This window comes from Triticum urartu, chromosome 6A (assembly GCF_056163025.1).
Source record: "Triticum urartu cultivar PI428250 chromosome 6A, HENAU_Tu73, whole genome shotgun sequence".
Classification (NCBI taxonomy): Eukaryota; Viridiplantae; Streptophyta; class Magnoliopsida; order Poales; family Poaceae; genus Triticum; species Triticum urartu.
In genome coordinates this window covers 120,843,201-120,853,376 of record NC_141878.1, presented here as the reverse complement: position 1 = coordinate 120,853,376, position 10,176 = coordinate 120,843,201, and the positions used below count along the sequence as shown (strand labels likewise).

The following is a 10,176-nucleotide window of genomic DNA, read 5'->3' as shown; positions in this document are numbered from 1 at the left end:
CAAAGACAATACATCAACCTATGCATTATCCAAATTACACCCCAAGCTGAGAGCAGATGTAGTAGTGTATAGGAAAAAGGAGACGATGGAAACTGATCATCGCAAGATGCGTTTTGCATTCTGGTAGTTCATGGCAACGTCTGGGGAGCATGCCCTTATAATGTTGGCCATTTATGAACTGTGATTTTGTTGGTACATCCAGGCAATGTACTCGCAGGATCGCAAACATGTACTATTTTCTTTCCACCAAACAAACAACGGACAGGATGTACATGCACACATATACAATGGCATTGCGCCACCAATCTAGTATTGTACACACAAAGTAAAACTCATGAACTTCTTTGTCCCAGCAATGCTGTGTACACTATAAACAAAGTGAATCTATACACTACGAAGAAAACTTCTGGAAAAGGGGGTATCTGGCTATGCTACTTCTCTACATGGTCTCCGTATTTGCAACCAACTTCAGGTCACTCACGCTCTGATATTGTGGTGAATGTGATGGAGGCTTGTGTCGTCTCTTGCGACAACAAAGGAGAAGAGTGTGCCATGATAGTGGATAGCAACGTGGAGGATGAAGCGAAAGCAATGTTATTTTCTCTCCTCATGCTCCTGATCTTAAGGTCCATAAAGTCGCTAATTGTAGCGGGCTTGCTGATCTTCTCCGAGTCAACATCCTTTTCGCCTGTTAGCATGCTGACGACAGTTGACATAGTGGGTCGATGTCTTGTGACATCTTGTGTACAGAGAAGTCCAACTTTCAGGAACCTGCAGGCTTGTTCAATATCCAAATCATCACCCGCAGAACTGTCTATGATTTTCGCCAAATCTCCCTGCTCATAATACATCCATGTCTGCAAGAGGAGAACCCCATTGGTAACCTCTGGGAACTGTAGCAGCAAAGAACAAAAGTCCATGAGTTAGAATATTTGCTCCCTCCAGTCATGCTAAGAGGTTATACACGATTTATGCATTTATGTAGAGACAAGGAAGCAGCTAGCGTGCTTGCCAGCGAGCAACTAAAATGTAAGTGCACGATAATAGTAATCATTTTTTTGTATTGTATTACTAATTTAATAAATGAAAAATGGACATGGCATGGCTAACATTCTAAAATGCAAGAGTTGTATGCATCTACAGTAGTTCTTTTTACCAGAAATCAAGACTGCTTTTATGCACTCCAAATTTCTGACGTGCCAGTACCATCCATCCATCAAACTCAAACTGTAAATAACTTCAGCTAAAAACTAATTCATTCATTATGGTACAATATACACCCTCCGTCCCATAATATAAGAATGTTTTTCAAGCTTTGTTAGTTTGAAAAACGTTCTTATATTATGGGACGGAGGGAGTAATAGTTTACTTTTTACCAATATAAGGAATGGGAAAAGAAGAGAAAGAAATATGGTATTCTATTTCATCCAACCTTTTCCAGAAGTATCTGGTCTTCATAGGGTAATCTTGAACTGGTGTTGGATCTCCCACTGACTATTTCCAGAAGCAAAACACCAAAACTATAAACATCTGACTTCCGTGTCACTTGTCCTCGAATAGCATACTCAGGAGCCAAGTAACCTCTGTGAAGTAAAACTGAGTAAGTAATGTCGCAAGTTTATAAGACCATAATGATCATTTATGAATAACTATGTCTTTATTTGTTATTTCAATTGTAATTGCCTCTAACTTCTCCTATGAAACAGGTGGTGTGGTTTCATCATATGTGAAAGATTCTTTTGGGGTGTATTAAATTCAACCAATTAACTTGAAATGCCAATTATAAGCAGTAGCTTCTGAAGGCTCACATATTGGATGCAATAACATCTTATATTATGGGACAGTGGGAGTAGTAAACATGGACTGCAGATGATAATTCATTATAGGTAGATAGTTCCATATGACAAAATTAACTTACAATGTTCCTGCAACCCGTGTGCTAATATGTGTCGCATTTGGAGGTAGAAGCTTTGCTAAACCGAAATCAGAAATTTTGGGGGTGAGATCCTTATCAAGAAGTATATTGCTTGCTTTGATATCCCGATGAACAATGTGGGGATTGACATCATCATGGAGGTATGCTAATCCTCGGGCGATACCAAGGCAAATATTTACTCTACTTCTCCAATTGAACTGGATATTGCTGCGGCCAGAACCTAATAAGAAATAAGAAGAAAAAAGCTAAGGAACATTAGAATATATACCTTTTTTAGCATATATGTATAAGTTTTGAAGAACAGTACGATGAAAAGAACTAATCAAGAATTACCTAGAAGTGTTTGTGCAAGGCTATTATTCTCAAGGTAATTGTAGACAAGGATCCTCTGGTTTCCTTCCACACAATAGCCATAAAGGCTGACAAGATTGCCATGAGATATGTTGGAAATTGACATCAGTTCATTCAGAAACTCCTTTAGTCCTTGTCTTGATTCTACAGATAACACCTTGACAGCAATAAGTTTTCCATTCCTTAGCCGCCCCTGCACCATTATATGATCAAACTTTAAACGTGTACATTTATTCCATTAGAATTCCATTTGGCTTATTAGTTGAAGATTACACACACTACCTTATATACAGATCCAAAACCCCCCTCGCCAATCTTGTTGGATGGGTTGAAATTTTCTGTTGCCCTTGCTAGCTCCTTATAAGTGTATCTTATTGTATTAATATCACCAGGGAGGTCTGTAAAAATTAGGTTAAGTATTTAAATATGGCAATATGAAGAAGGTGACCATATCATAGTTCACAAGAGTGTAGAACAGTCTGTATAAAAGATATCTACCTTCAGTATGCGTAGAAATTTGCTGGCGTGTTGCCCCACTTTTATAGCAGAAGAAAGGAGAACAACCCATTACTTATATTCTCAGAATATGTCTGCCTCACCGTCGTCAGTTCAATAAATACGTTTGAACTTATGATATCCACAAGGACATTTCACCAACCTTAAACAGCTGCCATCATATCCTGAAAATAAATGAAACTTATGGTCACCACAAAGAGAATTATACTGAATGAGCCATCATGTTTGTTAAGTTGCCAGTCGGTGGGTCCCTGTTAGAGTACGTAATGGGCCTAATAGGCCCGTTAGTCTTAGGGTTAATTAGAGATAAGAGTCGCTTTCTCAGAGGTCAAGTAAGCCTTGCTTGGGAGTCAAGTAAACCTCTCTATATAAAGAGAGGAGATGTATCAATCTAATCAAGCAAGCATTAAGAAGGAAATCCCTTCCATCTTGCCCGGCCGTGGGCAAAAGGCCCCCGGCCGGCCTTCTTGCGCCCTCCTTCTAGCAGCGCCGTAACAATTTGGTATCAGCTAGCTTCGGTTCGATCATGTCTTCACCGCCGCCCAACCCGTCTCTTCCGCTGCCGGTCACGACCGTCGCCCTGCTCCTGCCCGCGCCGGGATCCTCCGTCGCGCCCGCCCCCGTCGTCCTCACCCCGGAGGTGTCCGGGGCACTGCGGGACCTAACACAGCCGGTCCAGGAGATCCACCTGTTCTTGGCTGGGTCCTATGGGCCGCACCCGGCTGCGCCGCCCATTACCGCCACCGCGCCGCCGTGGCAGCCGCCGCACCAAGCGGCCCCCGCCGCGCTCACCGGGCTGCTGCAGCAGCCGCTGCAGCTGCCATCCATCGCCCCGTCCTGGCTGTCGTGGCAACCGCCGCACCAGGCGGCCTTCGCCGCGCTCGCCGGGCCACTGCAGCTGCCATCCATCACCACCACCGCCCAGCCCTGGCTGCACTGGCAGCCGCCGCTCCTGCCGGCCTCCGCCGCGCCCGGCGCTCCACCGCAGCAGCCGCTGCCGCAGCCACCGCCGGTTAGCTCCGGCCCCGCATCGACCGTGCCGGCGGGAGTCCCGCTCCACCAAGTCCAGTCCCCGCCGTCGCCGTCACCGCTTTCGTCTTGGATCGCTACCCGCCACGTGTCGGCGGCGGTGAGGCTACAGGCTACTGCGTGCGGCCTCCTAGCGCGTCGGCGTGTGCGGGAGATGCGTGGTCTGCAGCTGCCGCTCCTCCAAGTTGCCCTTCGCTGCGCAAAGGACCTCGATCTCATCCGCTGCGCCGGGGATCTTGGGCATGCGGTTTCCCCCACAGGCGGCGGGCATGCTGTTTTCCCCGCGGGCAACGACCTCAAAGTCTGCGACATCAGCGGTTGGGGGGGCGCACCCCTCCTCGTCATTCTCCATCGCAAGCCCTCCACTCTTCCCTGTGCAGTGCAAACCAACAGCCGTCCGGCAGGGAGAAGGCATGGTGTCACCGACAGCAGCGCACCGGGTAGCACCACTGCATTCCGCCACCGGCCGCCGCGAGGGCGCCTCTGCTGGTCACTCTTGCGACCACTTCCAGGTGGTCATACACATGCACTCCTTTTGTCCAGGTGGTGTCCATGGGATCCAGGTGGCTGTACACGTGCACGTCCGACGTGCGGATGGTGTCCATTTTTTGTTAAGGGGTCCAAAATAAAGCGTCCCAGTCCATTTCAGGTTGAGAATAATAAAACAAGCCGAGATGTAAAAGGCTTGTTTTTAGGTGTTAGGTTTTTGTTGCGTCAAGTCATGGTTATAAGTTGGTTAGGCTGCAGCTCGAGGACAAGCTGCATGTCCAGGTGGGGTGTAGTGTTAGAGTACGTAATGGGCCCATTAGTCTTAGGGTTAATTAGAGATAAGGGTCGCTTGCTTAGGGGTCAAGTAAGCCTTGCTTGGGAGTCAAGTAAACCTCTCTATATAAAGAGAGGAGATGTATCAATCTAATCAAGCAAGAATTAAGAAGGAAATCCCTTCCATCTTGCCCGGCCGTGGGCAAAAGGCCCCCGGCCGGCCCTCTCGCGCCCTCCTTCTAGCAGCGCCATAACAATTTGGTATCAGCTAGCTTCGGTTCGATCATGTCTTCACCACCACCCAACCTGTCTCTTCCGCTGCCGGTCACGACCGTCGCCCCGCTCCTGCCCGCGCCGGGATCTTCTGTCGCGCCCGCCCCCGTCGTCCTCACCACGGAGGTGTCCGGGGCGCTGCGGGACCTAACACAGGCGGTCCAGGAGATCCATCTGTTCTTGGCCGGGTGCTATGGGCCGCATCCGGCTGCGCCGCCCATCACCGCCACCGCGCCGCCGTGGCAGCCGCCGCACCAAGCGGCCCCCGCCGCGCTCGCTGGGCTGCTGCAGCAACCGCTGCAGCTGCCATCCATCGCCCCGTCCTGGCTGCCGTGGCAGCCGCCGCACCAGGCGGCCTCCGCCGCGCTCGTCGGGCTGCTGCAGCAGCCGCTGCAACTGCCATCCACCGCCACCACCGCCCCGTCCTGGCTGCCGTGGCAGCCGCCGCACCAGGTGGCCTCCGCCGCGCTCATCAGGCCGCTGCAGCAGCTGCCATCCACCGCCCCGCCCTGGCTGCAGTGGCAGCCACCGCTCCTGGCGACCTCCGCCGCGCCCGGTGCTCCGCCGCAGCAGCCGCTGCAACTGCAGCAGCCATCACCAGTCAGCTCCGGCCCCGCATCGACCACGCCGACGGGAGTCCCGATCCACCAGATCAAGTTCCCGCCGTCGCCATCACCGCTTCCCCAGGGCGTCCCCATCCAGCAGATCAAGCTTCCGCCGTCGCCGTCACCACTTCCAGCTTGGATCACTACCCGCCACGTGTCGGCGACGGTGAGGCTGCAGGCTACTGCACGCGGCCTCCTAGCGCGTCGGCGTGTGCGGGAGTTGCGTGGTCTGCAGCTGCCGCTCCTCCCAGTTGCGCTTCGCTGCGCAAAGGACCTCGATCTCATCCGCTGCGTCGGGGATCTTGGGCATGCGGTTTCCCCCACGGGCGGCGGGCATGCTGTTTTCCCCGCGGGCAACGACCTCAAAGTCTGCGACATCAGCGGTTGGGGGGGCGCACCCCTCCTCGTCATTCTCCATCGCAAGCCCTCCACTCTTCCCTGTGCAGTGCAAACCAACAGCCGTCCGGCAGGGAAAAGGCATGGTGTCACCGACAGCAGCGCACCGGGTAGCACCACTGCATTCCGCCACCGGCCGCCGCGAGGGCGCCTCTGCTGGTCACTCTTGCGACCACTTGCAGGTGGTCATAGGTGGTCATACAGATGCACTCCTTTTGTCCAGGTGGTGTCCATGGGATCCAGGTGGCTGTACACGTGCACGTCCGACGTGCGGATGGTGTCCACTTTTTGTTAAGGGGTCCAAAATAAAGCGTCCCAGTCCATTTCAGGTTGAGAATAATAAAACAAGCCGAGATGTAAAAGGCTTGTTTTTAGGTGTTAGGTTTTTGTTGCGTCAAGTCATGGTTATAAGTTGGTTAGGCTGCAGCTCGAGGACAAGCTGCATGTCCAGGTGGGGTGTAGTGTTAGAGTACGTAATGGGCCCATTAGTCTTAGGGTTAATTAGAGATAAGGGTCGCTTGCTTAGGGGGCAAGTAAGCCTTGCTTGGGAGTCAAGTAAACCTCTCTATATAAAGAGAGGAGATGTATCAATCTAATCAAGCAAGAATTAAGAAGGAAATCCCTTCCATCTTGCCCGACCGTGGGCAAAAGGCCCCCGGCCGGCCCTCTCGCGCCCTCCTTCTAGCAGCGCCATAACAATTTGGTATCAGCTAGCTTCGGTTCGATCATGTCTTCACCACCACCCAACCTGTCTCTTCCGCTGCCGGTCACGACCGTCGCCCCGCTCCTGCCCGCTCCGGGATCTTCCATCGCGCCCGCCCCCGTCGTCCTCACCCCGGAGGTGTCCGGGGCGCTGCGGGACCTAACACAGGTGGTCCAGGAGATCCATCTGTTCTTGGCCGGGTCCTATGGGCCGCATCCGGCTGCGCCGCCCATCACCGCCACCGCGCCGCCGTGGCAGCCGCCGCACCAAGCGGCCCCCGCCGCGCTCGCTGGGCTGCTGCAGCAACCGCTGCAGCTGCCATCCATCGCCCCGTCCTGGCTGCCGTGGCAGCCGCCGCACCAGGCGGCCTCCGCCGCGCTCGTCGGGCTGCTGCAGCAGCCGCTGCAACTGCCATCCACCGCCACCACCGCCCCGTCCTGGCTGCCGTGGCAGCCGCCGCACCAGGTGGCCTCCGCCGCGCTCATCAGGCCGCTGCAGCAGCTGCCATCCACCGCCCCGCCCTGGCTGCAGTGGCAGCCACCGCTCCTGGCGACCTCCGCCGCGCCCGGTGCTCCGCCGCAACAGCCGCTGCAACTGCAGCAGCCATCACCAGTCAGCTCCGGCCCCGCATCGAGCGCGCCGATGGGAGTCCCGATCCACCAGATCAAGTTCCCACCGTCGCCATCACCGCTTCCCCAGGGCGTCCCCATCCAGCAGATCAAGCTTCCGCCGTCGCTGTCACCGCTTCCAGCTTGGATCACTACCCGCCACGTGTCGGCGACGGTGAGGCTGCAGGCTGCTGCACGCGGCCTCCTAGCGCGTCGGCGTGTGCGGGAGTTGCGTGGTCTGCAGCTGCCGCTCCTCCCAGTTGCGCTTCGCTGCGCAAAGGACCTCGATCTCGTCCGCTGCGTCGGGGATCTTGGGCATGCGGTTTCCCCCACGGGCAGCGGGCATGCTGTTTTCCCCGCGGGCAACGACCTCAAAGTCTGCGACATCAGCGGTTGGGGGGGCGCACCCCTCCTCGTCATTCTCCATCGCAAGCCCTCCACTCTTCCCTGTGCAGTGCAAACCAACAGTCGTCCGGCAGGGAGAAGGCATGGTGTCACCGACAGCAGCGCACCGGGTAGCACCACTGCATTCCGCCACCGGCCGCCGCGAGGGCGCCTCTGCTGGTCACTCTTGCGACCACTTCCAGGTGGTCATACACATGCACTCCTTTTGTCCAGGTGGTGTCCATGGGATCCAGGTGGCTGTACACGTGCACGTCCGACGTGCGGATGGTGTCCACTTTTTGTTAAGGGGTCCAAAATAAAGCGTCCCAGTCCATTTCAGGTTGAGAATAATAAAACAAGCCGAGATGTAAAAGGCTTGTTTTTAGGTGTTAGGTTTTTGTTGCGTCAAGTCATGGTTATAAGTTGGTTAGGCTGCAGCTCGAGGACAAGCTGCATGTCCAGGTGGGGTGTAGTGTTAAGAGTACGTAATGGGCCCATTAGTCTTAGGGTTAATTAGAGATAAGGGTCGCTTGCTTAGGGGTCAAGTAAGCCTTGCTTGGGAGTCAAGTAAACCTCTCTATATAAAGAGAGGAGATGTATCAATCTAATCAAGCAAGAATTAAGAAGGAAATCCTTCCATCTTGCCCGGCCGTGGGCAAAAGGCCCCCGGCCGGCCGTGGGTTAGCTAGGTGGTTTGAGACCAATATTTTCTAATTAATTGGGCAACTCTGCTTCTTCCATGGTGAATTGCACAGCTCCAGCCCTTTCGTGGTTTTAAAAAAAAAACACGGCCAATCTGTTCTTTTCAGTCCAACAGCTATATTAATTGGGATTTAGTTATATTTCTCCATCAAGAGGAGGAAGTAATATTATGTTAGTGTAAACTGTGACTACGTGCGGTGCTAAACAAAAATGCACACTTTCTGCCTTGCAACTAGCAGCTAAATCAGGCACTACTAACTTATAATTAAACGTACTACAGAAGTTTACAGAGGGAGTACAACTTTAAAGTTGTACTAAAGCAGCAACAAGTATTATGGATCGGAGGGAGTATTTCTTTTGCATGGAAGATCAAAATTGCTGATGTACTCCAGGGTGATCTGTTCAAGCTCAGAACATGCACAGAGTTCTCACCAGATAAACATATCTAACTACTACATCAGCAGCTGAAAGCAACTTAAGCTTATAGCCGACTATACAAATTAGATAAGGTCCACTATGACATAAATAGTACTTTTAAAAAGTGCGGCCGAGTATCTCAGTTTCTCCACCTGCGACGGCTGCTACAACTTTAATAAATGGGCAGAGCTCCCTGCGATAGGTATCAACAATATATTTATCAACACTTCAAATAAACTATTCAGCGGGATGTCACACTTGGACAGGCATTACCTCGTGGATGATTTCCTGCTAGGACTTCCAACTAATCTAGGGGGAAATGGTGGTGTATTCGTCTCGACAAAGATGATTTTATAGTCTAAGTGTCTCTGCTACCAATTAAACTAATCTATCTCACACCGTCACACGCAATAGATCGCCAAAAGGTACACGACTCCACCCAGCAGCTTCTGTGTTCACACAGGATACCACATTTCAGCTGTACAACACTTCTAAATACCCTCACCCAAAACCAGCCAAAACCGGCAAAACGTTGTGACGATTATAAACTATGGCGCAGGGCCAGGTACGAAACTACAATATTCATCAGCGAGCAAAATCGAAGCCGATTTCAGTCTTGGGCGACACTGGAACTAGATTCATCCCACGAATTCCTCCCAAATCTCCCTCTGATCAACCAATCATCGACAGAATCAGAACCCTGGAAAGTTCCCTAACCCCTTGGTGAAGAGCAGACCTAAGGCCGTAAAGTAGAATCAAAACGCCCAATCCTTCTCCTCCAGAGAGAAAGACCAGAGCACCCAACCAAGCAGGGTAGCAGACTGACCTGATCAACCGCAGCCTAATCCACCGTCCAGCCCCGGGAAGCTGTCCCCCGGGAAACTCGAATTCGACGCGATCCGGGACCGCAGAGGAAGTTACCGCCACCCTCGCAGCGCGCGCAGGCAGGCAGGCAGCTCCAGCCCGCCGCTCCTCAAGCAAGCAGACCCAGCGAGTCGGCGACGGCCGCGAGGGTTCACAAGAACGAGCGCAGTCCTTGGACTTAGCGGCGGCGGCGGCGGCTGGGAGGAGGAGGAGGCGGGTGGGAAATGGCGGCGTTGGACTGTGAGGTTTCGGTCCCAAGTGATTATTTGACTTGTGCTTCCGCTGTGGGGAGGGAGGAAGAGGAGGGGAAGGAGGGACGGGCCAGCACGCGGGCGCCTTGAAGTGGAGGGGGCTGGGCTGGTCAAACGCCAAGTGTTGACCACGTGGCCGCGTTGGATGGTTGGGTTCGGGTTAGGGTTCGACGCGGCGGCTGCCTGCCGGAGGGCCTCGGCCTCGGCCTCGCGTGTGAACCGGACGGGACCGGACCGGACCGGGCACATGAAAAATATTACTATCTTGGAGGACTAGGGGAGAATGAGTCAGGTCCATCGGGCTCTTTGGTTCTTTGATTTGATTTGATTGATGCGCTTCGCCAAAAGATGAAGAAAGTGACAATGGCGTGTGGAATTG

General features: G+C 52.8%; 3 protein-coding genes across 3 annotated transcripts; 2 read left to right on the top strand and 1 right to left on the bottom strand.

Moving 5' to 3' along the window:
* Positions 1-208: 208 nt before the first annotated feature.
* On the bottom strand, positions 209-9,856 carry LOC125516100 (cold-responsive protein kinase 1). Its single transcript, XM_048681579.2, has 7 exons — positions 9,509-9,856; positions 2,786-2,967; positions 2,570-2,685; positions 2,270-2,480; positions 1,919-2,156; positions 1,433-1,583; positions 209-893 (listed from the first exon to the last, which is right to left on the bottom strand). Exons 2-7 carry the CDS (start codon positions 2,853-2,855, stop codon positions 474-476), a joined length of 1,206 nt encoding a protein of 401 aa, XP_048537536.1. The 5' UTR covers positions 2,856-2,967; positions 9,509-9,856; the 3' UTR covers positions 209-473.
* LOC147964391 (uncharacterized) lies at positions 2,974-4,447 on the top strand. Its single transcript, XM_087529958.1, has 2 exons — positions 2,974-4,133; positions 4,376-4,447. The coding sequence occupies exons 1-2, from the start codon at positions 3,330-3,332 to the stop codon at positions 4,445-4,447; spliced, it is 876 nt and encodes a 291-aa protein (XP_087386084.1). The 5' UTR covers positions 2,974-3,329.
* Positions 6,249-8,194, top strand: LOC147964390 (uncharacterized). Its single transcript, XM_087526925.1, has one exon. It carries the CDS (start codon positions 6,596-6,598, stop codon positions 8,078-8,080), a length of 1,485 nt encoding a protein of 494 aa, XP_087383051.1. The 5' UTR covers positions 6,249-6,595; the 3' UTR covers positions 8,081-8,194.
* Positions 9,857-10,176: the final 320 nt, after the last annotated feature.

Excerpts from the sequence above, each read along its gene's own strand:
- LOC147964391 (XM_087529958.1), top strand. The coding sequence starts at position 3,330 with ATGTCTTCACCGCCGCCCAACCCGTCTCTTCCGCTGCCGGTCACGACC. Across the intron at positions 4,134-4,375 it reads CCGCGGGCAACGACCTCAAA|GTGGTGTCCATGGGATCCAG; the intron begins GTCTGCGACATC and ends CCTTTTGTCCAG.
- LOC147964390 (XM_087526925.1), top strand. The coding sequence starts at position 6,596 with ATGTCTTCACCACCACCCAACCTGTCTCTTCCGCTGCCGGTCACGACC.
- LOC125516100 (XM_048681579.2), bottom strand. The coding sequence starts at position 2,855 with ATGGGTTGTTCTCCTTTCTTCTGCTATAAAAGTGGGGCAACACGCCAG. Across the intron at positions 2,481-2,569 it reads GTTTTGGATCTGTATATAAG|GGGCGGCTAAGGAATGGAAA; the intron begins GTAGTGTGTGTA and ends ATAATGGTGCAG. Across the intron at positions 2,157-2,269 it reads CCTTGCACAAACACTTCTAG|GTTCTGGCCGCAGCAATATC; the intron begins GTAATTCTTGAT and ends ATTTCTTATTAG.